This window comes from Pieris brassicae, chromosome 2 (assembly GCF_905147105.1).
Source record: "Pieris brassicae chromosome 2, ilPieBrab1.1, whole genome shotgun sequence".
Classification (NCBI taxonomy): Eukaryota; Metazoa; Arthropoda; class Insecta; order Lepidoptera; family Pieridae; genus Pieris; species Pieris brassicae.
This window is the reverse complement of record NC_059666.1, coordinates 13,024,897-13,052,893: the sequence shown is the minus strand read 5'-3', so window position 1 is coordinate 13,052,893 and position 27,997 is coordinate 13,024,897. Positions and strand designations below refer to the sequence as shown.

At 34.0% G+C, this 27,997-nt stretch overlaps 3 protein-coding genes across 7 annotated transcripts; 2 read left to right on the top strand and 1 right to left on the bottom strand.

Moving 5' to 3' along the window:
- Window positions 1–6: 6 nt before the first annotated feature.
- On the top strand, window positions 7–15,250 carry LOC123717447 (trichohyalin-like). Of its 3 annotated transcripts, XM_045673445.1 has the most exons (19): window positions 13–231; window positions 301–510; window positions 681–821; window positions 1,136–1,255; window positions 1,713–1,826; window positions 2,467–2,562; window positions 2,681–3,266; window positions 4,042–4,111; window positions 4,565–4,637; window positions 6,050–7,466; window positions 7,659–7,721; window positions 7,802–7,828; window positions 10,819–10,887; window positions 11,170–11,253; window positions 11,454–11,578; window positions 12,475–12,567; window positions 12,907–12,966; window positions 13,683–13,848; window positions 14,379–15,250. In XM_045673445.1, exons 1-19 carry the CDS (start codon window positions 199–201, stop codon window positions 15,170–15,172), a joined length of 4,341 nt encoding a protein of 1,446 aa, XP_045529401.1. In that variant the 5' UTR covers window positions 13–198; the 3' UTR covers window positions 15,173–15,250. The 3 variants fall into 3 exon arrangements, with proteins under 3 accessions (XP_045529392.1, XP_045529401.1, XP_045529411.1); XM_045673455.1 differs by lacking the exon at window positions 7,802–7,828; XM_045673436.1 differs by lacking the exons at window positions 10,819–10,887; window positions 11,170–11,253; window positions 11,454–11,578; ... (2 more) ...; window positions 13,683–13,848; window positions 14,379–15,250 and adding an exon at window positions 7,903–9,485 and having other exon boundaries at window positions 7–231.
- Window positions 15,251–17,545: 2,295 nt separating this feature from the next.
- Window positions 17,546–27,923, bottom strand: LOC123718970 (dynein regulatory complex protein 8). Of its 3 annotated transcripts, none has more exons than XM_045675999.1 (7): window positions 27,796–27,923; window positions 27,480–27,593; window positions 27,277–27,400; window positions 26,759–26,885; window positions 26,392–26,475; window positions 17,922–18,056; window positions 17,546–17,654 (listed from the first exon to the last, which is right to left on the bottom strand). In XM_045675999.1, the coding sequence occupies exons 1-6, from the start codon at window positions 27,818–27,820 to the stop codon at window positions 17,937–17,939; spliced, it is 594 nt and encodes a 197-aa protein (XP_045531955.1). In that variant the 5' UTR covers window positions 27,821–27,923; the 3' UTR covers window positions 17,546–17,654; window positions 17,922–17,936. The 3 variants fall into 3 exon arrangements, with proteins under 3 accessions (XP_045531955.1, XP_045531962.1, XP_045531970.1); XM_045676006.1 differs by having other exon boundaries at window positions 17,938–18,056; XM_045676014.1 differs by lacking the exon at window positions 17,922–18,056.
- Window positions 20,917–25,885, top strand: LOC123718961. Its single transcript, XM_045675987.1, has 8 exons — window positions 20,917–21,148; window positions 21,531–21,626; window positions 22,351–23,161; window positions 23,471–23,544; window positions 23,654–23,908; window positions 24,258–24,548; window positions 24,771–24,939; window positions 25,119–25,885. The coding sequence occupies exons 1-8, from the start codon at window positions 21,029–21,031 to the stop codon at window positions 25,769–25,771; spliced, it is 2,469 nt and encodes an 822-aa protein (XP_045531943.1). The 5' UTR covers window positions 20,917–21,028; the 3' UTR covers window positions 25,772–25,885.
- Window positions 27,924–27,997: the final 74 nt, after the last annotated feature.

The window sequence follows — 27,997 nt, the reverse complement described above, 5'->3', positions numbered from 1 at the left end:
CGTCTTGTCTCATAAAATCTTTAAATTAAATCGATATCTGTGACTGAGTATTTGAAGTCTGTGACCCGTGTGAAAATTTTCGGATTTAATAAAAAATATATTACTTTACATTACAGAAAGATACTTAATGGATTTTTAAGTACATCTATGTATAAGATGTTAATAGTTGCGCTTTGAAAGAATATTAGTATAGTAAAGATGATGATAACAATCCATGGTTTACCACCAAACGTAAGTTCGAAGTTATTTTTTTTTGTGTTACAAATGTTTTTTAATTGGTACAATATTCTTTCTTTGCAGGTCAAATATCATGATCTTAAAGCAGTAATTAAACAAGAATGCAATGTCACCGACTTCATTTTGGATAATCTTCTACCTGAAGGAAATGGTTTGAAGAAAGTTCGTATGGGCTTAGCTAATGATAGTGAGGGAAACCATTTAATAAAAATTTTGGACGGTTACAATTTCTCAGGGTATATTCTGCAAGTCACGACTATCGGTAAATCTGCAGTAAGTGGTCTTTACTTTTTACGTGAAAGTATGCATTATTATTCCATTAATTTAAACTTCCTGATCTCTATTATTCTTCAATATGCTTTGGTCCACCATCTAAATCAACACCATGTCTAAATTAAATAAACCATATATGTTTAGTGTCAAACAAATTGTGTCTTTATTAGAGCATTCAAAGCGAGCAGCAAAATGCATTCCCTGACTACTCAAGAGTGGACCCCTGGAACAACCAAGCGCAGTGGAATAGTGCTCAGCAACAACAGCAGAATCAACATAATTACCAGCAAATTAACAGCTATGCTCCTTCGGTATACTAAATATTTTTATATGTTCTATTAAAAGAAATATTTTTAAAATTTTCTTTTCACTCAAAAAGTTTATAATACTGAGAGTAATTTTTGAAAAATACAGTTCTTGCATGTTTTATCCTAATATGATGTAGAATTTAAAAAAATAATAATAATTGCTTTAATTATTGTTTCAGTAGTTTTTTATTATCTTCTTATTTTAAATGGTATGAAATTTATTTAGCTATATAATAGTTGTGTTTTTCAAAGTAGAATTTAGAATTTGCACAAAAATGTCTTAAATTGTAAAGAATAACATTGTTTGTTTCTTGTAGAATGTTGGTAATCAACCTCCCAGGACCCAATATGATCAAAGAATATCAATCCTTGATAGAATCGGTCCACCTTCTCAAGGTTTTTCAGTTACTCCAAAAACTTCTCCTCCACACACAGTCGTAAGTATTAAAATAACAATTGAAAGTACTTACACACTTGCCTTTCACACAATTCCTTAATTAAATGTATGTAAACCATAAACAGCCCATATACATGATGCAATTTTTTGCCTTCTATTAAAGTGTTAAATTATTTACTTTTTTTATCTAATACATTGACTTCACTATTTAAGATTTCTATTTAAAACTTATTTAACATCACATTAAACTGATTAAATGTAACTCACACAAATTAAAAATTAATTTTCTGTTATTGTACAAAAAGATTGCACTTGTTCAGTAGATCCTATAGTAGACCCTTTAACCAGAAAATGGCATCATGTAAATATTGCTCACTTTACAATCTGTATATTCAACATTAACAATTTATGTTAGACCCGAGTATTTGCCTGCGGACTAAATGAAAGTTGACTTTGATATAGATATTTAGTCTTAAGGTTTTTATATTTACTTACAGTCGCAAGTTTCAAGTCAACCCTCCCGAGGGGGTTACCTTCGGAGTGTAGAATTAGTTGATACCTCACATGTACCACAGAGACAAGACAACTTTGTTGGAACTCACAACAGGCCTGTAAGTATTTGTCATTGTTCAACCCACAAAATACCGCAGAATCTTAGGCCACAGTATAAGACATAAAACTATTTGCCCTAAGATCAACTTCAAATACTCTCTAAATATGCAATATTCTTTAAAGTAGTTATTTACCCTTAAATTTGGGAGACAACACCAAAGTTGGGGTCAGTGCTTTGTAGTAAACTAAGGTTGGTTCGCGGTTTATTAGGCCAGTGGGGTTAGACAGCTTGTTTGCCAAGAAGGTTGAATAGTTCACCTGTTCTCTCTTGACCCACACACTTCTGCTAGTACGTACTGATACGTACGTACGAGTACGTTGAGATCATGAGCTAAAATAAATTGCTCTTAGTCGCAACAGTTATCATGTATCATTATATGCATTTTTAATAAACATATGAAAGAAGTATAAAATGTGGAAGACATTTTTATTAATATTTAAAATTGAAGATCTCAAACAAAGTAATTGAGATCTTCAGTTGTTTCTATTTTTACATATTCTATAATGCGAGCGCACACAGAAGACTGAAATGTACTTGCCTGTAAGGAAAGAATAAATGATAATGAAACAGATATTTAATTCTAATAGGTTGTAGTGCCCCTTTCAGTATTTTATTGAGCTATTTATTAATTGTTGCAGACGACAATAAATAAAGATAACTTTCGCGGTAGACAATACAATACTCCAACTGAACAAAATCTGGGACATTACCAACAGCAATCGTGGGGTCCACAGGTAGGGTTTCAAATGAAATATAATAAAATCTAAAAGCTATTGTCTTTTTTAAATATATGTAATTTGATAAACTATATGTTTATTATCGTATTCTGAATTGTGTAAATAAAATTTTTAGGTTCCCAAACAGGATCTTTTACCCAAAAATCCGAGAACAGCTTATGATACTCCATCACAGGACAAACGGGCACCGATAAAAGATGCTATAAAGGATATGTCTTTCAAAGAAAAGCACCAATTCCAAGGAAGAGCACTGGAAATTTCATCACAGGAACGCATAGATTCCACTAGAAGGAACATTCCTTCGTCTGACATACACATGTCTCACCCGAGACGCTTTTCACCACCCGAAAGACGCGTATCGCCAAATGCGAGACGCACGTCCCCTGAACGGCCAGGAAGGCCCAGTTCTCCCTCGTACAGACCCGTTATACCCGACTCGCAGTACAGACCGTTTCAAGAGTCGCAATCCTACAGAGCCTCTTCGCCCTCAAACCGGCAAATTGTACAATCTGGTAGACGTGTGTCTCCCGGAAGGCGGATGTCACCAACCGCTCAGCGAATTTCGCCTTTTGGTAGATCAATTTCTATGCAAGGAAGACCAGTTTCTCCTTCGCGGAGGAGAATATCGCCTGGAAGAAAGATGTCACCAACGGGAAGAGGACGTGCAAGACATGTTTCACCGATGCGAAAGGAGGCAATGGGTATGAATTATTAAATCTTTTTTTTTATTGGACAGGTGGCAAACGGGCAGGAGGCTCACCTGATGTTAAGTGATACCGCCGCCCTTGGACACTGCCAATGCCAGATAGCTCGCGAGTGCCGGCCTTTAAAAAATTGGTACGCTCTTTTCTAGAAGGATCCTAAGTCGAATTAGTTCGGAAATAATTCAGCGGGCAGCTCCATATAGTGGTGGTGCGCGGCAAAAACTGAATGAATAACGCTCTAATAAATAACGACCTGTTGCGCTACCATCATTTGCCTATCAGCAAGCTGTGCTTGACATACGCCGTCCATTTTTTGGGTCTAGGGCAGGCAAGTTCGAGAGAATTTGAAATGCCTAAAGTACATATACAGAAAGTGCATTGGTTCACAGCCGGGGATCGAACTTACGACCGAAAGTATGAGAGTCGCACGCTGAAGCCTCTAGGCCAACTCTATTATCTATATTATAAAGAATTTATATTTTTGTACGTTTCTAACAAATATTTATAATATATTGTATAAGTCTACATTATTTTCTATTTTTTTTTGTAAGTTTAGTTGGTCACTTTTGCACTTTACTTTTAGTATTTATATATATATATAGTTAGCAATAAGGCCGCCCTTGCCTCCTTAATTTGTTATCTAAATATATATGTACCACATATATAATACGACAAATTTAATAAATATATTTATTTCCATAATACGTAATGTATTTTAAAAACTACAGCCGTGCGAAGCCGGGCAGGTTGTATGAACAGTATAATCTTTCAGATGAAAGAAACATTTCGGGGAGACGCGAAGATATGAGACGTACTTCACCAAAAAGACCCGTACAAGAGAGGTAGGTGAAATTGAATTGAAAAGATGAGCTTTATCTTTATTAATAATAATTGTATCAATATTTGTACACTATTTTAATTAAAATACTTTTGTGACTCTTTCTGCTACATTAAGTTAGGCTTAGTCTTACAATATAAATCGATTGAATCTTGTAATTATTTTAATAGAACAGAGGGAACTCTCCTGATGTCAAGTGATACTACCGCCCATGGACACTCTCATTGCCAGAGAGCTCCCGATAGCGTTGCCAACCTTACGAATTGGTACGCTCTTGTAGGGCCATAAGTCAAATTGTTAGGTAATACATCAGTGGACGGCTGGTTGTGGAACCACGTGTAGGTTGCGCGGCAGTAGCTGCTGCGCGTAAAGGGAAACGTATAGATTCTAACTGAACCCAGGACTTACTGTGAGTCAAAGATGAGTTTTTTGTTTTTATAATAATATTTTTGTTAAGGTACTCGCCTGCCAGAAATTTCAATGATACAAGACTTGCAAAACAAGTGAGGCCCGCGTATGACTCCGCCTTGGTAAGTCGTTTCAACCCGTTTGTGAATGGAGCAATTTGCGTGCATTTATCATTTCTATATGATAAGATAGGTCAGCCTCGTATCCTTGGTTCTGTCTTGGACTTATCATTTATGTTAAGCCCGATAATAAACCCAGGACCAGTATCTGCCTCGTGCTAGCCAGATGGTAGGAATTTTTAATTTAATTTATATAAGATTCAATTTTATTTGTATTTAGTTACCTTATATTTTTTGAGAGACGAAAGCGAACTACTAAAAATGCTGGTCTAGTTATAATAGCTATCACTTCTATCATCTGTAAACTGCAAAAGGAAGACAATAGAGATAATTACAAAGCAACAGTTAACCGCAAATTTGGTTGATGTGTCAAATATTATTGAATTTTTTTGTCAGAGATTTAATGGTATGTTCAGTTGTACTCCAATAATATAGAGCAGAACCTGGTGATCAAAGAGTAACGTAAAGAAAAAGAAAAGCTAAATTAGTAAATGGAAAGCGAAACAAAACAAAAGAACTCAACAAATGCTATGATGGCAATAATATTGAAGACTGGAATGTGCAGATTACCGTAATTTTAATATGTATTTCGAGTTCAGCATACAGAGCATTACATGATATTACATTAATAAAAAGAACACAGTGTATTCAAAATACACAAAGCGAATTTGACAATGTTGCTGTTTATTAAGTAATAATATAAATTTTGCTGTTACAAGCTCTTTAACTTTTATTGATATTATTGCTCTAAAACAAGATGACGTTTGAGAATTTCTTTAAAATTCAACAAGAGGCTTTATTTCAAAGCCAAGAAGAGTTATGTGTAATTCAAATATCCAATTTTTCTATGAATATACTATTAATAGAAAGTCATACAAGTAGCCAATTATACATTGTGCCATGAATATAAATGATTGTATTTATTGTAATGAGGATTGATTGACCTGGAAATAATTGGTTATGATGACTATACTGTTTCAAGACCATGTTAGGAAGTTATTGATACAGATATCTATAACGATCTTGAAGACGTTAAAGGTTAAAAGGACTAAACGACACTATATCATATACACTAATTTAGAATAAAATATGATATCGATCTGTCTATAGAAATTTTATAACGATGAATAAAGTACCTAATACAAAGGTTTGGATGAGGATTACCGATTTAAACGTCAAATTGAGACGATTATTAAAAATAATTTGATTTTATGTAAATACAGACATTAAGAGGTCTGAAATTATGAATGAAGTGAATTAAAGAGAAAAAATTGATAAGTACATGTTTTTTGGTTGAACTTATTTCTTGTTTATGAATCATTATATTTTAAAACCGTTATTTTCAATGTTTTAAAATGGTATTACTTATTTTATTAGTAATATTGCCTTTTTGCAAAATGACCTTCAATTTACAGGATTCCAAACAAGCTACGTACTCAGGTGGCTTTCGTCAAAATGAAAATGTACGATACGCGAATAAAGGCCGAGAAGAAAGAGCAGATCCTTGGACAAACAGAGTCGGTGAACATAACAAAAGTCATGCTGAGGATAGAAGAGATATGGGTAGAATGGCGAAATTTGAGCTTCCAAGATCAATCGAACATTCTAGAGTGATGGAAGATGAGGTGAAACGGTCTTCTTCTAGAAACCGTGAATCAAGATCTCCTCGACGCGAACGTTCTCCAATTCGTGATCGCTTCAAGCGCCATTCGCCATCACCGAGGTCTCCAAGACGATCATGGGCGCTGGAAAAGAGACGGAGCCCCGAAGATGCTGAAGTACCGCCTCCACCGATTTGGCCAGGACAAGATCACAGTGCTATAAAAGATATTCGTGAAAAAAGAAAACCCTATCCTGCTCAGGCACAGGCTAGTCGTGGTCCAACTTGGGATATGAATAAATACGAACCTACTCTTAATGAACGCAGGGAAATTCGTACAACCGCTGATGATAGAAGAGTTTTTGAACGTCCATCGATACAAGTGCGCAAGGATTTAGAAAAATGGAAGCCAATAGGAAACGATAGTCCGAAACTTAGTCCGCCTCGTTATAAACCAGAAGAAAATGAGAGGGCACTGCGTAGAAGGGACATTGAAATCCGTCATCAAGATCACCGGATGCAAGACAATGAACGAAAGATACGACCAGATAGGAAAGAATTTGAAGAGCCTCGACGTGACGACGAAAGACACTATAAGTCGGCCTTTACTGATGCATCGGAGTTCTCAAAAATTAAAGAAGAATTAACACGCCGCATCGAAAAAAAGTCGGAGATACTAAAGAAACAAGAGGAACTGCAAAAGGAAATTGAAGATGTTTACAAACGCGCTGCAGACTTTACCAAGAAAGCTGAGTACAGAAAGGGTGATCGAAGACACGATGGATATAAAGAACAGCGTAGTCGGGATGACCTCGACCCTAAAGAATTTGACCTTCCCACCTTAACACGCTTGAAAGAAGAACGTCGTGAGAGATATTATGAGCGGGAGGACACGCGGCCAGAGAGCAGAGATAAAATATCAAGACATGAGGATTCTAGAGCAGATGATGCCAGTGAAAAGAGAAATAAAGCTTGCGAATCCATTACAGATAAAATATTAGAAAAGTTTGGTGGTATGCTCCCGAAAGATATTTTATTGCGTGTACAAAAAGAAATGAAAGTAGCAGTTAGAAAAATTTTAAACAGAATGTTTGGTGATGAAGATGTCTCGTTCATAGAAATGATAATTAAGTTTAACTCTAAACACTCTACAAAAGATGAAGAAGACATATACGATAGAGTCTTGGCAAGTTTTTCGTATCAATTCAAGAATATAAAACGACCAGCAAAAGGTAAGATTTTCATTGAGATTGTATATAATTTAAAATTAAAAAAATTATAGTATAATTTAAAAAAAAACAGATTACTTATTAAAAAAATTAAAAAAATAGTTATGCAGTTTTTGTACTAATACAAACATTAAAAAAATACACAAATATTTTTATTAAATCTGTAAAATCTTATTGATAATTGTTTATTTACAGATGAACCTTCTGAAATCGCAGCAAAAATACCAAAAATGTCTCCGATTTCTAATGTAGAGAAAGGTAACAATTACTATTATAACTATATATAACGCATTATAAGCAAATATCCATCTAACAAACATTCTAACATTAATTTCCAGATGTTGAAGCTACTCCGAGTTATCAACGTAAGTATTTGGTCTTCGCATACTTTTCTTCAATAATATCTGGATTCTTAACATCATAGTGTCTTTTTTCACAGTTCAAAATTGGCATTACAACTACGGCACTCAACAAGTAGGCCAAATACCTACAGCTGCCTTTATCGCCCCTCAATATATGTTTCCCTATCCAACATTCTTCCCAGGTTATGCCGAAGTGCCCCAAAGTGTTAAAATGGAAATTAAGTCAGAGAGCGAAGGATATGCGTTATTTTTGTGTAAAGATGATTTCCAACCAATTAACGGTTATGAAGCGGATCTTTTAAAGAATTACATTATCAATCAAATTGGTCAGGTATCACAGAACGGCCAGGGGTGGTCACCTGACTGTACCTTGAAAGGGTTGCAGAGTCCTTTTCGGTATGAAGTTCTTACCCGCGATACTGCATCAAGAGATTGGCTCTTAGGGGTAGACTTTAGTAAATTGATGGGCTTTAAGGTTCTCGTTTACAGTAAGGAAGAATTATGGTATGAGCGTGCTGCTATTTGGCTGCCGGGTCATTCGAGATGTCGTATAGAGCCGCTGGAAAAGCTTAAATTGCAGAACAAGTGTCTCAAAAGCATAAATATAGGTACGTGGAAGGTCGTGAAGAAGATAGTCACTGCGAGAGGTACTCGGATCTACGTCGACATGCCCCCGTCCTCAGCACGGGCTTTAGAGAATCACAAGATGATGCTGAGCTATGAGCTACAAAAAGTGAGCGTCTTTCTCAAAGCCGTGGCTGTAGACAAAGATGCTTTCGACGCAGGGTTAAAAGATTGTTCTTTTAACCCTGATGCTATCCCGCAAAGTCCAATGCCATCTCTTCCCAATAGCCCAAATGCAATCAAGTTCTGCGAGACGGGAGATAAGCCAGTGTCTCTTACAATTGCTCGCAAAATTAAAGACTCTATTGTATACCATCTCTTCAAATATCTCCAAAGCGGAGGATCCAGTCGAACAGATTTCGTCAAGCACGGGTTTACCGTTGCAGGTTATTTTGGAGTCGTACCTGAAAATGATGAGTCTAAACTATGGCTCACTTCCGTTGAGTTTCGCCATATCAATAATCAACCCATAACCGTGGTCGGTGCTGACGATTATCACTCTCGTTCTATTAAAATGTTTATTGTATTACCTGGAGAACAGTTGTGCAATTCAGCTTTAGTGTTAGAAAGGTTACGAGTCAGCAATCAGGGTGTTAAAGGTATTAATTTCAATAAATGGCAATACCGGAAGATGGAATATCAGAAGGCTGCCCGTCAGTCGACTTATGAGTTTGAAATGGATTTAGACTCTATTGAAAGGATAGAGCATTTGAAATTCCAGCTGGATTATGTTGTTAATGGGGTCGAAAAGGTAGTTTATGTAAAGTCTCAATATCCAGAATCTAAGTTGAGGGAAATTATCCAAAAATACAAGGACGAGAATAGTGATAAGTATGACGTAGCTAACATGGAATTGTCTTCGGGTTCGGAATCGGGGAGTGATGAAGTTGTGTGCTTAGACTAGAATTATCTTATTACATTATGTATTAGTTTTAACCTTGTGTTGTGAAGCGAATAATATGGTATGGTAGGTAGAGGTAACGTATCGTTTTATTTAAGTTCTGTTAAACTTTACGAATATATTTTATGGACATCACTGAAAATCTTTTATAAGTCTACCCGATCGCAAGACCAACTTGTTAGATGATGAAAGGTATCATATCTTTCCATGTTTTTCTCATAATCGGTAACTTACTCTAGTATCTAAATTCAAGTCGGTCTGCTACAGTCTTCAATTTTGGTTCTTCATTCGAACTCAAAAGTAAGTATTATTCTTTGCATTTGTTTATGAATACAAAAAAGTTCAGTGACTTGCTTAGTACGTTTCAGGACGTCCACGATTTATGCTGAGCATTGTGTGGTTGATTGACTTGGTAAAGGCAGAACCGTAATTACTTCAGACGAATATTAAACCCAGTAAAGAAGACACCAACTTACAAGTAAGGTTTTACACATAGGAACATGAATATATAATTACAGGGGACAACCAGTCTGATATTAACAAAGTGGCTAACAATTATTGACTGTCTATGAAATTTTCAGTTAATGCTATTTAATATATTTTCAGGAGATTTTTCATTGAAAGATTATTTTTCTACAAACAAAACTTGTTTTTAAAGCTGTATAGATGGAGGTTCATCCGAAAGCGTTCATGACAGATCGTAAAAGACTTGAAGAGACAAATCAACTTGTAATTTGTGATTTTTTAAATTTATATTAGATATGCTATGCCTCAAAATTCATTTTAGATGTTGGTTCAAAGATACAATCTATTTCGTGGTTAGCTGATGGTATATATGACCTTGTGGGTGTTGCAAGTCGTAGGAGCGCCGCAGGAGTACGAGGACGGGTGATTAAATGAATGTCAATTATGAAGTTTCTTCTCTTATCGTTAAGCGGAAATTGTCACGTAGGAATGTTTTGAAAATGTAACGTGAAACATTTTTAGACGTTAAGGGGGATTCAGATGAAGCAGAGTTTATCGTTGAATAAGGTAACGTAAAGATAGGAAGTTTTTGTGAAACGCAATTCCATGATAGCGTATTCACAATGAATAGCAGGGATGTGGATAACAAGACATCTAACCCACACAGTCCCTGCATACTTCTCTTTCTATTCGCGTTATTCAATGACAAAGTGGCGTTGTTTTGAAAAAGATTGTGTATATTTCCTTCATTAAACTGTAGCATTTGGGCTATAATTTAAAAAAAAAGTTGGAATCCTGTATTTTGTTATAGAATTGGATTGTTAAGAGCGTTGAAAGATCTGCAATTATCTATTTCCCTAGCAGAAATAGTGTGTATTTGTTCATTTGTTGTATTGAAATGGATAAATTTCGATACGATTAGAGGTGAAAAGCGAATAAAGCATTGTTTATGGATTATTTAATTATTGTTAATGAATAACAACAATGTTTTATTTTGTTTCAGAACTCATATTTAGACGTAAAGAAACACTGTCACGAAACGTTACTTCTAAGAAGCTTGTGAAAAGAACAGGTAGAATTCGTCCACTATAAGATATAAACTTGAAACTGAAATTGTCTCTACGCGAATATTTACCAACCTAGTAATAATCTTCCAAGGCTGTATTATTGAATTTAATTATAATATCTAGGGGTTGATTAGTCCCAGTAAGATTTAAAAAAAACTCGTTTTAAGTTTGCCTTAATTACTTAAATGGTTGTTAGAGGATATTTAAAAACCATTTCAGATTATTTATTAGTCAAGTATTTCTTTCTATTCCAAATATGTTTGCCTAAATTCATAATAACTGTATAGATATGAAGACTCAGAGCGTTGAAAAACGAAAAGTTATTGAGAAGAAAGCAACGGTGGAGGTGGAAGACGACGATGATGAAACAGGTTGGTGGCATAACTTTAATCATCGAAACATCGACCGTCATATCGTAGTATAGCGGGATAAAGACTTCCCTGAGCACTTATATATTAAATGTATTTGTAATTGTAGATTTATCGGTGTAGGTATCCTTATATCGTATTAAAAGTAACGATATAAGAATTATGTGGGAATTAAATTTAAAAAATTTAATTCCTGTTCACAGTTAAGATTGAGAGTCAAGAGGAGATAGAAGCGATGTTCCCAACACAAGCGGTCCAAGATACGAAGGAGTTGGACCAGCTCACGTCTAAGCTGTTGGAGTATGAACTCCGACATATCATGATCAAGGTATAGTATTGTCTTTGGTTAACATAGCTTTTGGACATTGAAAGAAAACAATTTTTTAACCGAAAGAAAAAGATTCTTCCCAAGATTGGTGATGGCTTCGCCCATTGAAATAAAAAAAAAACACCCGAATTTCATTAGAGAAGACGGCCTAAAATTATCAAGTTTTTACAATTATCAAATGATAATTTGATTGATAATATCCAATAATATCCAAATTAAAACCCAAATACAAACAATCCGCGAAAATAGAGGACATCGTGAGTCATTTATGCAAAAATCCGTCATCTTTTAGTCGATATCAACTCCGGGGAAATAAATACAGATAACACAACTTTCTTTACATCTGTGATAGTTTTGACATTTAACACTTTTTGTCTTCAGTCACCGTGACCGTTTGTGCACACTGTAAAGCACGCGAAACGTCGGAAAAATTTAAATTTAAGTTTATAATAATACAAATACCTTTAATCCGGTTCAAAAAATTGTTTTCTTTCAATGATCAAGGTATGTTTTAACATCAACTTAGACCCAGTATTGATTTTTTTTGTTGAGAAGAGACGAAGAACAGTGTTGTTTGCCTAATGGTTTCAGCGTGCTACTCTCATCCCTGAGGTCGATATCGGTTGGTTCGATAGGCTATGCACCAATGGACTATCTGTGTCGTCGGCGTGTGTCTGGCACAGGAGGGTGATCACTTACTAGTCTATTAGATTGTAGATTGACAAATGATCATGAAACAAATACAGAAATCTGTGGCCCTGACTTAAACATGGGTGATTTTTTTTTAGTATCTCGTCTGAAATATAATTTGAGATTAGAATAGCTAATTATAGCTATTCTAATATTCATATTAATGAAATCAATTTTGAAAAGTCTAAACATTTGATTTTTTGCAGGTATGGCAAGTGTTTCCGGATGATCCCGTTACTGATGATGTGAAGTTTGTCACGGAAAAGTTCAGAAATGAAGCCGGCGATGATCTGAGGAATGTAAGTATTCGGGTTAGAAATTCGTTGGTATGCAGAGTTAAAATAATTCGTATCGTGAAAGAATATAATTTTTGATTGGATTAAAGCTATTTGTATTATTATAAACTTATAATTATTTTACATAATTTTAATACGCGTGCTTTACATACATAGCTTTAATCCGTTAAAAAAGTGTTTTCTTTAAATGTGTAAAAGATATGTTAACCAAAGACAATACTAATTGTTTCGTTTTTTCTTTCGAAATTAGTAATTTGTGTCACATCACATCTACCTTGTAATATTATGAAAAGATTTTTGTATGATTAATCTTTTTTATGTGTGAACACTCTTCTCTTCTAGGTGATCGGGCTTAACGTCACAAAGAGACTCCTCAATGTTCACAACAAACTCATTGTAAAGGTAAGGATACATTTTTTCGTCAAAGCTTTTGCTTATCAAAAATAGTGCTTAACACTTATGTTTGTAATTTCATCACCAGCTGTTTAGCTAAAACATCACAAAGTAGCCCCCCTCCACGAATACCCTCTAAAATTAAAAGAGGATAATTAATTCTATTAATTTTTATCATTCCTTAAAAAAGATTATTTATTTGATATGATCTTTAGTAAGAAATGAATTTGTATCGCCGTTTTAATTTATTTATTAAAAAACATGACTGTAAAACTCGTAACAAAAAGTTTCAATATTCGATGTATAGAACATCATTCACTGATAACAAAAAGATTAATTTTATAAAGACGTGACAGTAGAATGTTGAACAAATATTATAATATTTGGACAAGTAAATAAGACAAAAAAATACTAACAATTATATTATATATTGCTTGCTCGCCAACTCACCATAGAACAGTATGTCTAAGACTAAAATCACCATATTTTAGAGCTAAAAGACCAGCAGTAGGCAATTGATGAGTAGGAAGGAAGCCACTCCATATGACAGCGCCACAGCACAGAAACGCTCAAGTGCTGATAAAAAATATATATACATAACAAATTACATACAGCATCATACAACATGTAGCAACGAATAATATTTTTTAAAAAGAGCCTGTTTTTACAACTTCTTCATTCTATACTAGTCCTTGTCCTTGAAGGTTATGATATCTCCGTTACAGGTGCGTTTTTCGTGTCGTCCGGAGAAGGAGAACCTTCTTGCTTTTCTCAAAAAGTATAGAGTGACGGGATTCAAACGCATCAAATCAGCCACCAACACATTCGCGGCCCATCTGAAGAACATTGATGACTTTGACAAAATATGCTCCACGAAGGAGATAAGATGTGGTAAGATATTTTGATTCGTATTTATGTATATTTTGTACTAACTTTTGAAAGTATCCATTAAAGCTGGATTTAAGTAGGCACGAATAGTTGTAAAGAATAAGTATTAGGTATACATATTTACACAATTGAAAGGATCATACTGCAAAGTCGCAGTCAATTGCTACTATAAAGTATATATACATAGTCTATGATATATTATATATTTTAAAAGGAATCGCATCAAATAATAAAACAACATTATAATCAGTCAAGTACTGTATGAGTCCTGTTTTTATATTTATAATGAATTAATTAAAGATAGTAATCAATTATCTTCAAAAAATCTGTTTAATTACAATGTTTAAAGTTCTCGGTAATCGCTTTCAGTCATATATATATATATTGGGTTTCCCCTGAGAAAGATTATTAGCGCTTTTACAAATTTATATATTGGCTAATTGTTTTCTTTTATAATATGGATATGTGAAGCTGTAAGATTACTTATAAATCAATGAATAAAACGCCTTATCTTTATCATTGGTTCATTTCAGGGAAGTCAAAAATTACAATCACTCCATGCTACAACTTCATGAAGCGGCCGCCTCACCTTAAAACTAAATTTGTCGACGACACTGACGACGAAAAAGCCCATGAATCTCAGGATATACAACAAAAGCCAAAGGAAGCTGCTGAAATAAAACTAAAGGTGGAAGTAAAAGCGCCAGAAGATAAAATAAATATAGAAACCACACCTTTACATAACAAAGAAATTATAGGTTATAGTATACACAAATTGGAAACAATGAAAAAATCTACGAATGAAAATACTGTTATTGACAGACCAAATCCTAAAACGGATTTCAATACTAAACCTTCTATAAATACACCTACAACCATCGAGAGTGTTCCTAAAAGTGCAGAAAAAGTAGTAGCCAGTGGAACTAAAGTCACCAGACCTACTACCACAAAAAATAATACTGCATTCAAAAAACCAGTTCCAGGGGATCAAATTTGTTTGGTTTCTAAAAAACAAAATATAGAATCTGCAAAAAAATTACAAACAAAAGCCACTGAAAATTTTAGTCGATCAATACAAAAAAGCCCTAAAGTCACCAAGACTGAATCCAAGGAATTTGTCAAAAAGTTTGTAGCAGCTAAATCTCAGGCAAAAATTGTAGGTCCAGTTAAAAAAACAAAAGTCAAATTTCCAGTTGCAATGCAAAAAATAAACAAGAATAATATTATTAATAAGTACAACGATTATGATGAAATGAATGATGAAGATATAGTAGCTTTGCTGGCGGATGCCGTCGTCCTTGATGAATATGCCTCTGATGATGAGTAATTATTAAGACTAATTTTAAGAATTGATAATTAAATATTGATGTGAATTATGTATTTATCAATACAAATCCTCTCTACACTGCGTATTTATTATTACAACTACTACACCCATATTTAATGAGTACATCATAAACAGATGAAAAAAAAAATATATATATATATAAATATAAAAAGGAATTTTCAGATATGATAAAATATTAAAAAGTCTTAATCATAAAATCATTCAATCATTTTTCGGTGCAATTTTAGTGCAATCAATCAAGATAAAGTGACTAACAAAGCCAGCAGCCAACTTAACAGTTTCCTTTACTGGATTTCATTTTTAATTTAACCTTTTTTTAAGTACATGATGAGAAAAGTAGTACCTATTTATAAGTCGAGATAATTCGATAATATTCTTTACTCCCTTGCTATACACGAGTCTCAAGTAGTATAATTTCATAATCACTTTAAACAGTTAAAAGAGTTATCACGACATGTTTTATGCAACGTAGTTCAACAATAAGTATATCTAGTTGAATATATTTTTTTACTTATCGTTAGTGGCATTCGTTCGTCCGCCATTCAAAACATACCATACAATGTACCTCAGGGCTCTCGTCTAGGGCTATTTAACATATTTGTGAATGATATTATTACCTGTTTTTAGAATTCTAACCTATGTATGCATATAATCTCATGTTTTATCGTGTAATTAGTAACTTATAGGATTTCTTTTTTCTTCGGTCAGGTTTGATATGATATAACTGGTCATATTCTATATTATAGTCATTCGTGACTAAGCGATAATTTTTGACATTAAATACCAGGACAGTACAAATGCTTTAGATCCTAGGTATTGTTCTGAGAAATACTACGAAGTTTCGAAACATCAAAAAGAAAATTATATTATACCACACTCGTGGGCATCATACTTGAATGCGGTACATTTGTATGGAGGCCGCATATGTTGCGACTTTACAAAAAATATTAATCTGGCATTTACTTTTCTCCAGTGGCATTTTAAATAAGACTTTTAAGACATACAAAACTAGGCTAGAACACTTCAAGATGATGTCATTGGAGAATCGTAGAAAATTAATTGATAGATTAGGGTCCTTCAAGATAAGAGCTTACCAATTTCTAAAAAGCTGGCAGTACGAAAGTCTTCTGGCAGTATGAGTGTCCATGGACGGCGGTCTCACTAAACATAAGGTGAGCCCTCTGGCCGTTAGACCCTGTTCTATATATATATTGTTTCTACTTAAGACATTTATAAATTAAATAGAAATTTCGTGTAACATCAGATACCCATCCCAATATCCCATTTGTTCGTCTTTTCAGAAGAACACGTTTTGGCCAAAACCCACCGATATCCCCTCCCCGTGCTCCCCTTTTGGGGGTTGCTTTCTTTTAGTTTTTTTATAATGAATGAATCGATGTTTTTTCTTTTTCACTTAGTTTTTTTTTATAGAACAGGGGGCAAACGGGCAGGATGCTCACCTGATGTTAAGTGATACCGCCGCCCATGGACACTCAATGCCAGAGGGCTCGCGACTGCGTTGCCGGCCTTTTATTTAAGAATTGGTACACTCTTTTCTTGAAGGACTTTAAGTCGAATTGGTTGGGAAATGCTTCAGTGGGCAGATAGTTCCACATAGCGGTGGTGCGCGGCAAAAATTGCTTTGAAAAATGCTCAGTCGTGGAACGGCTGAGCGTTCGTCGAGGTGATACGGGTGGAATAAACTCGAGTTTTTTATGTTTGTATATAAGTTTTTAACTATTTTGTTTGTTGGCTTTTGTGTATTGACATGGTGAATTCATAAATTATTTTACACATACAGTACTAAGTTGATATATGTTTTAGAAAGGTGGACACTTACTGCTTACTACTTATTTCCTCATTTGAAGCTCAGAGATAGAAGAGCAACACACTTCACTGATGTTCCACCCCTATCGTATATTATAGTCGTTTTAACGCAAAATTTATACATTATTTAACTGAGATTAAACGACATAGAAATTCATAAATTATCTCTTCCTCTACCTAATGTCCTTTATAAGACAACAAATAACATCTTTAAGCTATTAACATGAATAATACATATATTGTGTAATATTATTTTTATCTCGTCTTATATAAAGCAGATACTACTTTGTGTAAAAAATAATTTACGTATTCACAAAATCAAAAAGCAAGGGTATGAAATAATAACAAAACTATATGTATTTCAAAACGACTTAACATTCATAAGCACTATTTTAAGAATTATAAATGTCGACAAGAAATATGCAATATAATAATTTAAACTTTTAGTTCTGTTTAATATTATTTAGCAACTAGTCTGATTTTTTTTCTGAAATTATTTTTAAAAATAAATAATTAAAAAATAACTATTTTCTAATTTTTTATTGTTTCAAATAATGTTGAGTATTTCGTTTATATTGAGATTCTGGTAAAATTATTTTGGAGGCTGTGGGGTGTCTGCAACATCATCTTCAACCTGCAAAAAACTCCAAATACATTAGAAGTTCCTAGTAACGTCTTTTCTAAAATGTAAAAAAAATACTTTATATACGACAGTATAAAATACCAATATGTTTCGTTAAATTAAAATCAATTAATACAATCAACTAGATACAGGTAATAACAATAACTACATAAGGACCTAGTTTATTGTCTAATGCTCTAAAGGTGTGATGATTTAGCATCACATTTTCGTGAAATATTGTAATACTTATAAATACACGACATGCTACAAAAATATTGCCTGTAAATGGCTAAACTAATTTTGAGCAGCACGAAGCAGTGAGGATGCTCGTCTTTTCTTAGGAGCTGCCGCTTCTAGTCTTTTTCGTTCAGCTTCCGCTTCATCAGCGGTATTATAAACATCTTTCGGAGCAACCTGAATTAGAAATGCTTATTTTTATAGAGTAAATACTTCTGGGGTTGTTAGTTCTGAAAATGATGTCAAATAAAATGAGAAAGTGCAAGTCCGCGCAGTAGGCTAACACACTCTGTTATACGTAAGTAAGGATCTAACTCATTCTTTAGTAGTATTAGAAAGTGGAAGTATACTTGCAAAAAAGACAAGGATCTGGTCAATAGTAAATTGGAAACCTATTGACAACCAAACGTACATATATTCAATAATGCATTAGAGCGTGTAGAACAAACCGTACGAGGGCACACAACTTTTGATTTCAAGAATTTTTTTATGAAAACGTTAATAATATGCCAATGGTTTAGATACTCTAGAAAGGGATATTTCTGTGAATTGATCACCATAACTGTATAGGCAGCGGCACGTAAGTCTAGCAGTGGCCGATACGTGAAGGGAATTGCTGCGCATGTGTACTGTCGCGCACGCAATACATTATATGCCACTTTGATTAATGATTACCTAAATAACGATATTAAGCTGAACGAAATGTGAAGGATAGCTGCTGCGCATGATTACTGTCGCGCATGTAAGTAATATTACCTATTTATAAGAGATAATAAGACAGTAAAAAAGTGTCTGTACATAGAACGTATTTCCAAAAAAGACCTAAGATATTTTAACAAGTTTATGGGACGTAGAAAAATAAAAACATTATCTTTTATTAATCTGAATCAGAGAACGGTATCACGCCTTCAATGGTCTCGCGACAAGGCCTTTTGCTTACTGAGGGCCCGGGTTCAGGACTGCTTCGTTCGTCGGCACTAGCATCATCTTCATTGCTATACTCGGAACTATCTCCATCGACATGAATAATGAATTGTTCTGTTACCAAATCCACGACATGATCACTCTTTGCATATTGCTCTTCTATATCCTTCACCTTTTTACACAACTTTTGCCAATCCCATGTACCCTTTAGTAAAACCTTTTCTTGTATTATTCATTTTATATTTTTGCTGCCTACATATTGTTTAATATCCGACCATGCCATTTCAATCGGATTTAGGTCGGGGTGGTATGGTGGTAGTCTCAGTACCTGATGACCTCGTTCAGCTAGGATTCGATCAATCGAAAATGTTTTAAATTTATCTTTGTTGATCTTTATTAAATTGTATAACTGAGGTTTCAAATGTGTTTCCTCGTACTGTATACCTTTTTCAATGAGCCAGGCCTGCATGTCAGCTTTTTTAGAATTAGAGGTTGGTGCGCGATCCCACTGCTTATTATGATAGGACGCGTTGTCGACTACCACGACGGAACTGGGTTGTAGGTTGGGCATTAATTGGGTTCGGAGACATTTTTCGTAGTTTTCAAAATTCATATTGTCGTGGTAGTCGCCTGATTTGGTACCAGCTTTAAAAGTCAGCAACGCATTCGGTATAAACCCAGTATCAGACCCTGCGTGGACAATGAAAACTCACTGTCCTTTCGAAATAGGTTTCTTAATCCCCTTAGTAGAACCATCGGTCCAGGCTTTTGAAGAAGAGTGCGATGAATCTACGTAAGATTCGTCTGTATAAACAATAGGCTTTCCCTCTTGGCGATATAGCTTTATTTTCCTTAAATATTCGATACGTTGCAAACGTATCTTAGAAGTCTCAATCTTGTGAAAGTTATGAATGGTTCTCTTTATTATTCCTTGGTCGAAGTTATCGATATTTGTGACCGGTTTTGTTCTGGAACGTTTTTTGCCAGGTGTTCTGAACACTGTGATCAAATCAGAACTTTTGGCTTGATTGGAGATGTTTCTTACCGTTGCAATTGACGTTTTTGTTGACTCTGCTGTCCTTCTTTGGATTTTACCTAATTCGCTGATTATACTATTAAATTTAATGTTTCCTGCCTTAATGATTTCCGCAGTTTGTTTTATCTGGCTCAAATTTACAATGTTGCTGTCCGAATGACTGAACAAAGTTTTTGTAGCTTCGTCAATCTCACTTTGCATTTGTTTCAAAGAATCAATTAATTCGTTAGATTCCCTTTTTAAAAAACAATTCACGTCATAAACCATTTTCCTGGCTTGTCTTTTCTAAACAGTATTTGTTCTAGGCATATTCACTTTAAAGTCACAAACAAACTTAAAAACAAATAACAAACAATATTGGGGCGTCGTATTGCTGCGGGTGACGGAATGCGACTGGAGAGCCAATCGATGCTACGCGCGCCCGCTCTTCATTCCGCTAGCCTTCATTCATAGCTTCATTCAGGTACCTTATTTTTTACTTCTGCGCAATAACGGTCAGCGCTAGAGTTTCGTGCCGCTACATGTACAAGGAAAATGTGTTCAATGGCCTTGAAAGATCCTTTGACGACTTTGCTTTAGCTTACGACTTGACGCAAATGGTCGCTGCGATTACCGCCGCCCATGCGACACTCACATTGCCAGAAGGTTCACAATTGCGTTGCCAGCCTTTCCAGAATTGGTGCGCCCTCTTCTTGAAAGACCCTAAGTCGAATTGGTTCGGAAATACTTGTGGGCAGTAGGCAGCTGGTTCCACATAGTGCTGATGCGTGGCAAAAACTACCTTAGAAAACTCTCAGTTGTGGAACGACGGACTTCGAGGTGATACGGATGGTATTTTGCCTTGACGTCCGATAATGCCTGTAATTATTGTCATTTTCATCTCTGATTTTACCGTCGCCAGATCTGGCCGAGTTTTAAATTCGTCATGGCTCAACAATCTATTTAAGGTTAAGTTAGTTATTGGGTGGGGTCTTAAGTAAACAGATCAATTTTTTATAATTTACCCTTTTTATACTTTACCGCACTTTTGTAATTATAAGTTGGCAACATTCCGCAATAGATTTTCGGCCTTCAACTACTATTTAGTAATCTAGTCTGTGTACGGCTTCTCGTTTAGAGTAGCTTACTAAAGTTGTAATTCTTTAGTAACTAGTTATATTTCTGTTACTTGATCATAAATCAATAAACTATGAGAGGCAGAGGTGGACAACGAGGTAGAGGATCCGCTCGAGGTGGACTGGGCAAAAGGGAATGGGACGCGAAAAAATCTGCAACACAAAATGGCCCACTGATGACGGATCACTTGAGAGTACGTACCGTTAATAATTTATATATTACATTTCTCATTTCTGCAGGATCTTAAGATGCTTTAATCGCACAAAACCACAAAAATACCATAGAAGCTGAGATAGCTTTCCATTTACAGCAACACAACATCGATCTTCAAAGTCTATTGCATCAATAGCCCGACATGTAAATTTTTATTCTTGAAATTTTAATTCTCAAAATAAGTAGATAATGTATGGTGTAGTTCTTGCAATACCTTAAAAAACGTAAATTACTCATAAAAAAATGTGTTTCAGATATAGTTTTACATTTAGACAGATTCAAGTACATTCACACTATAATGCAAATTACAAATTTCTTGGTTCAAGTGGTAATATTTAATTTATCATTTGTTTATTCTACAGGACATTGATATAGAGTTGGAGATACTGAACAGACGAAGACAGATGCTTCAGCAAGAGCATGAACTGCTTGATCAGGAAAGGGAATATAATTTGAAGGTATATTAATATATATTTTTAAACTTCACTTGAAGATATATTATAACTTAACTGAAAACATGAAAGTTATAGTAAAAAAATAATACAGTAGAATCTCGATAACCCAAATGTCCCAAAAAAATTGTTTTAATGGTAGAGTTGAATTTGAATAACAATTCAACCCGAACATTTTGGATTTTATTGCATTGTTTAAGATTTTATTGAGGAATTACAAGTAAGACATTTTAATATGTATTATGAATACTTAATAAGGAAATAACATTTTATTTGAGTTACATAGGCTTACTATTTGGGATTCTGCATATTTAGGGGTTCAGTGCAAGGGAATGACATTTTTTTTTACTTAATGAAGATTTCAAATTTCAACTTAACAAGGTTTGAGTTATCAAGATTCCACTGCATCCATAATAGTAATTCTCTTACCAGGATGCAACCCATTTTTATTAAATTATTTTAATAAACCTCAAACCCATTTTGATTTTTCAAATTAACTAGAAGTGTAAGTTAGTAAACTGTATTCATATTCAATTACTCTGTTTTATTCTTATCCTTATGATTTAATTATTTTTATTTCATTTTAGAACATCAATTATAAAGTATTATACTATACAGTTGATGATGGTTTAAATGGAATACCTAAAATATTTTTAAGACTAGGTTTAAACAATGCTACCAAAATTGGTTAAATCTTACTAATATGACCAATATATCAATTGATTTTCAGAGACATTATGATTATGAGCAACCTATGACTTCTTATAACCAGCCTATCTACTATGACAGGCAAGGCAATAAACGCCAGGCTGTTGAAAGAGCTCCTTCAAAACGGTTCAACCCTGCAAGAGTTGAACCCTGGGAGCACAATGCCCAATCAAATAACCCTAGCTTTATGGCTCAAATCCCTCCATTACTTGGCTCTGTGCCAAGAATCCTTCCGATTAGACCTGCTAGACCACCTTCACGTAAAGAGTTTAGGCCAACTAAGCTCACAGCCCCAGTACGTAGCAATTTCAATCCAACAAGGGTAACGAAACAGAAATCGCGTACTGGCTATTTAAAAAAGACTTCAATCTCACACCCTAAAGATGTCCAACCAAAAACGAACATTACACCAAAATCTAGCTATGTGCCTCCAAAACCTATTGTTGTGCCTCCAAAATCTAGTGAGGCCCCAACTTCCGCTCCAATAGAAGATGACACATACATTTTGCGTCATAACGTCCAGCCTTCGCCGCAGTTGAATGGCCGATTGGAATTAGCTTTAGGAACTATTTTAAAGGATATTAAAAAAATAGATTCCTCTAATTTATCCCAAACCGCGGCGTCAGTTCAAAGGCAACGAACACTTAAGCAGATAATTAGAGAAAGGATTCACTCTGTCATGCTAGATAAGAAGGTTGGGCATATGCAAGATACCATTGCTTGCTACCGAAAAAAATATCCACTAGAGACAGACGCCGAATTACTTAAACTTGGCCATGATTGTCAGGCTTACTATATCCACACCTTGGGTATTACACCTACTATTAACTCAGGTAGTTATTACACTTTACAATCTCTGTAATGATTTAAGCTAAATACTTATCATTCAGAAAGCTTGTTCAAAGCTTCATTGAATGTCTTGATGAACTAACAACTTAGTACATCTTTACATACAGAGACTATAATTTCAGGGTCCTTAAACTCTGAAATTATGTATATAATTATGGTATTGCTATACATTTTGTTGTTAACTTAAATCAGAACTTGTAAAAAACAGTAATATGTTTGAAAATAATTTATTTAGGTTTTAAGTTAAAACTTTTAACTTTTAAACTTTTTAACTTTTAAATGCTGTGTTTTAGATAATATAAAGGACTTTTTCAAGGCCCATCTGACTAAAGTACTGCATAATAAAGTAGAAAAACTTTTGATTCAAGTGAGTATAGATTTTTTTTGACATGGCTGTAACACTAAGAGCATGTATTGTTTTGCTTTTATTTTATTTAAAAATCTTGCTTCACTAATATTCAAATATAATAATTTAGCTTAAGGATATCAGCTCAGTTCAAGATGGTGATGATACAATAGTGAAAGCGATGGATGATGTAGTTGACCTACAAGAGAGTGATATTGCAGAAGATTCACCACGAAAACCTGTGACTATGAATGAGTTATCTAAAGATGAAGGATCTGAAGAGGAGAAAGTCAGTAAGAAGATTGAGAAGGCAAAGATTTATATGAAGTTGATGGAGAACTTAATTGATGTTAGACTACCTGCAATACTTGCCAGACATAAAGACGTTAGTAATGCATTCATGTTCTTAATGTTTAGTTGTAATAATATTACTATAATGGCTTCCACAGCTTACACTGTACATTTTGTTTATTTTAGTGACCTTCAACTATTAATATATTATATTGTTCATTATGGTGGTAAAAAATACAAATATTTCTATGGTCATAGATCAGACAATGATAAGTACATTTTTGCTCAGTATGTATATTATATTTAATAATGCCTTCAAGATGTCTTAATAATTGAATTGCTTGTCATGTAAAGTAATGAAATTGCATTTATCATATTCTGACCTATGGCCACATATTTGTTACTAACAAACTTTGTTTTTGAGGATTGTTCTTTTTTTCTAGAGTTTTGTCACAATGATTGAAGCTGACAAAGAATATAAACTTGCTAAGGCTGAAGTTATAGGGGCCACAGTGAAGGAAGCTGTTTCTCTGGTTGCTAAGAAAATTGATAGTACCAGGATCCTGGATGCAACTATTGATAATACTACAATCACTAAAGAGACTGAACATCCTGAAGAAAACGAAGCAGTTTCAGTATTGGAACCTACTCTCTCGCAAAATATTTTAACTCCACCACTGGTGTGTGTGAGCACACCAACTTCCAAAATAACTGAACATCCCTATTATGTAAAGGTAATGTGTATTTATTAAAATTTCACCCAACAATTAGTATTAAGAATTGTTTTTGGTTTACACAAGTACTTCTCGTTCAACTACTTCTTAAATAGATATAAACGTAAATTATTGATGTACCAGGTTTCGCGTGATGTATATGATGTAATAAATTTTTTTTAAACAAATTCAATATGCAATAATGAAAAATTTTGTATAAATTTCTACTAAAACTGTTTTCAGTTAATTGGCCGTCCTGAACTACCATCTCGCGCGTCAGTCTACGCATATTTAGAGCAATTCAAACCTGCTAGCATCAAAAAGCATAAAACTATTGGTAATTTGCTAGTCATTGGATTTAATGACCAGGACGCTTATGAAAAAATAATGGAAGCTGGCGAAAAAATAATTGGTATGTTCTTTAGTTATTATAGTAGAGCAATTAAAAGAGCTTAATATTTTTGTATAAATTTATAATGTATGTGTGAGTCTCCTGCATACTTACTTTAAATTATATACATACTTACACTATTAGGCAAAGACTGTGATTTCCTCATTAGTAGACTTTAAATAAAATATTTTTGAACACAGGTGAAAATACAATCACTGTAAGGTCAAGTGAAAAGGTAAACCTTACTCCTCAAAAAGTTGAAAATGTTAATACAAGTCCACAGAAGAGTGATGATGCAATGAATGACACAACTTCAAAAGAAAGTACTTCACTTAACGATGCAGACGAAAATTCAAATAAGGATTCGGACGCAAGAGATCTTAACGACAGCTTGAACATTGGTCAAGATCTTGAAGATCAAATAACTAGCTTACTCATGGTCGTAGAGAACGAAGATGAAAATAAGGATAATGGTGAAATTGATGAACATGTAAATACTGATAAGAAGTATGAAAATAAAGACAAAATTAAACCTAGTGAAAGTGACGGTAATCTTGGGGAAGAAACTTATAAAACGCATTCCGAGGTAACAACTCGTGTAGATAATATTCAACCAATGGAAACGATACCTCAGGACGATGAAAAGTTAAATGGTAATGAAACAAAAGATGACAACGAAAATGGAATCGATCCAGAAAAACAAACAAAAAACGCACTTGTTGATGTAAATGATGATAAAAGTAATCTTAAAGATTGTGGACGTGCAACACCAACAAGGTCCTCATCTAGATTAGCAGCAACTCCTAGTACTATTAAAACTAGACGCGCCAGTAGAGTAGCGCAAAATCAATGATGTTAGTTTGCTCAATTAAAATTTGATTAATATTAATTTTATGTGAATTTCGTATAAAGCTATGTTAGCTTATAATTATGTGACTAATTATGGATTAAATTTAATAAATTCTTACTTGTTTTATTTTTTACCGGAAATTTCCAACTTTTGGTTGTTTGAAAATATAGTACAATGTTGTGGAATTGAAAAAAATATATAAACGCCATCGACCAATGTTATTAATGTAAAAGCAATAATTATAAACGAAAATAAATTTACTTGCAATATATTTTTACAAACCTACGTCAGTCAGTCAGTCAATACATAAGAAGAAGACAACGTATATATGTAATACATACATATACACGTCTTCTAGGATCGGAATTGTTCGTGGAGAAAGGAACGTGCTGCACTTTCACATTCACATCTAAAGGGAGAATCTTCTACCACTGACTGGGAAAGTCAAGTGGTTAAAATCGAGGAATTGTATATATTCTTAGCCGTTGGAATACTCGTTAATACGATTTAGGGTCGCAGTAATTAGATTGTAGGTGTCACTACAGGTTAATCCATGCCGTAGTTTTTAATCTCATACCAAAGATGAGTTACTTTTATTTAAATCGTATTAAAAGGATACATACCATGAGTTGGTTGATGTAATACTCATAAGTAATAGTATCAGTGACAGGATCTAGAGCCGTTTGCATCATTTCTTCAAACTCTTCCTGTAATTAATATTTAGTAGCAAATATGGTTTATTATAATTCAGTGGTGCTGCAACTCTATATGTTTCTTGGCCTTAGATCGCATCTGTTTTTTTGAAAAGTAAGTGATATATTATGTCAACGATTTTTGAGTCTTAGCCGATTTCTTCCCGGTATTTGTTGTCTTCACCGTACGTGCTGTTAATTTCGCACAAACAAAAATCCATTGAAACACAGCCGGGATTTGAATGTTTATGTTGGACTAAAATGTCCAACGTAAACAGCGTTGTCTTGAACTACGTACCTGTGTAAAAGGTTCCCCTTCTTCAAGCATTAGTTGTGTAAACCTCTCTTTTGATAGATACCCGCGTCCTTCAGTATCAAAATATCGAAACGCAGCTAGTAACATTTCTGCTGTTGCAGGATAAAACCTAAAAGGAATGATCAAACATGTTCACGCAATAATAGCTGAAAGTGAAATAAATTTTAAAGGTTTATTTACAATAATTGCCTGTGCTATCACGAAATGTGTTTTATTACCGGAAAGCATTGATATTTTATAGACTTCTGTTGAAACGAAGGAACTGCCACGAGAATTAAACTACGGTTTTTTTTATTATATTAATAATTTACAATATCTTGAACTTATAACACGTGTAGACTTATTAGTTATGAATAATACTTTTAAGTTATGAATGAATACTCTTCTTAGTCTGTAATAGACTTTCATATTATTTACCCTCATTGCTCTCTCAGCAGTATTTTATTATCAAACGTTTATGTCTTTAATATTATAATAATATAAAAATTTTAAAACTTAACCTGTGTTGTATCATCACTTTACACATAAATGGTAGAAAATTTGAAAGTGGTACGTTTCCGGTAGCTTCCTTGTTTTCTGTAGCAAGTATAACTTCTTGTATTTCCGCTTCTGTAGGGCAACATCCTGTATTTTTTTTATCATTAATTAAAAATAATTAGTTTTTAATAAAATTCTACTTTCATATCATTGGTTAGGTACGTACCTAAAGATCGTAATATGGTTCCTATTTCTCTCACATCAACAACTTGCTTTCCGGAATGATCGAAGACTTCGAATGCCTCTATTATTTTCTTCTCTAGATCATTATTAGCTTGAACTAAAATATAGACGTATATTGTACAATCGACAAATATCTTTTCGTACTTTATTGTTAATTGAATATTTAAATAAAAAACAGTGCTGCTGATATTAAGTTAAGGTTTACATTATTAATGTTGCTTTACCAGTTAGAAATTTGTGGACAAGACCATTAACTTATGATTACAATATAAGAATTGCATACAAATTACAACGCTTACTTTTGGGCTCTTCTTTTCGCGCCATTTAAACGAGAATTTAATATGAGATTCTAAAATATAATATAAAAAATCTGCACCTCCCACCCAAACACAGCAACGATAATAATAGTTACTACATTTGTGACAAATACAATATTACTTAGCAACGCCTAAATATATTTTTTATTTCATTGTTATAAGTTGTCCAGAGAATATAGTTAGT

Bases quoted from the DNA above. Each gene is read 5' to 3' on its own strand.
- LOC123717447 (XM_045673436.1), top strand. From the start codon at position 199: ATGATGATAACAATCCATGGTTTACCACCAAAC. The intron at 822-1,135 runs GTATACTAAATA...TGTTTCTTGTAG, and splicing joins TTAACAGCTATGCTCCTTCG to AATGTTGGTAATCAACCTCC. The intron at 2,563-2,680 runs GTAGGGTTTCAA...TAAAATTTTTAG, and splicing joins AGCAATCGTGGGGTCCACAG to GTTCCCAAACAGGATCTTTT.
- LOC123718961 (XM_045675987.1), top strand. From the start codon at position 21,029: ATGAGAGGCAGAGGTGGACAACGAGGTAGAGGATCCGCTCGAGGTGGA. The intron at 21,627-22,350 runs GTATATTAATAT...ATTGATTTTCAG, and splicing joins AAAGGGAATATAATTTGAAG to AGACATTATGATTATGAGCA. The intron at 23,909-24,257 runs GTTAGTAATGCA...CTTTTTTTCTAG, and splicing joins TACTTGCCAGACATAAAGAC to AGTTTTGTCACAATGATTGA.
- LOC123718970 (XM_045675999.1), bottom strand. From the start codon at position 27,820: ATGGCGCGAAAAGAAGAGCCCAAAA. The intron at 27,594-27,795 runs GTAAGCGTTGTA...TCTATATTTTAG, and splicing joins GCGAAAAGAAGAGCCCAAAA to TTCAAGCTAATAATGATCTA. The intron at 26,886-27,276 runs GTTAAGTTTTAA...CATTCCTTTTAG, and splicing joins AAAGTGATGATACAACACAG to GTTTTATCCTGCAACAGCAG.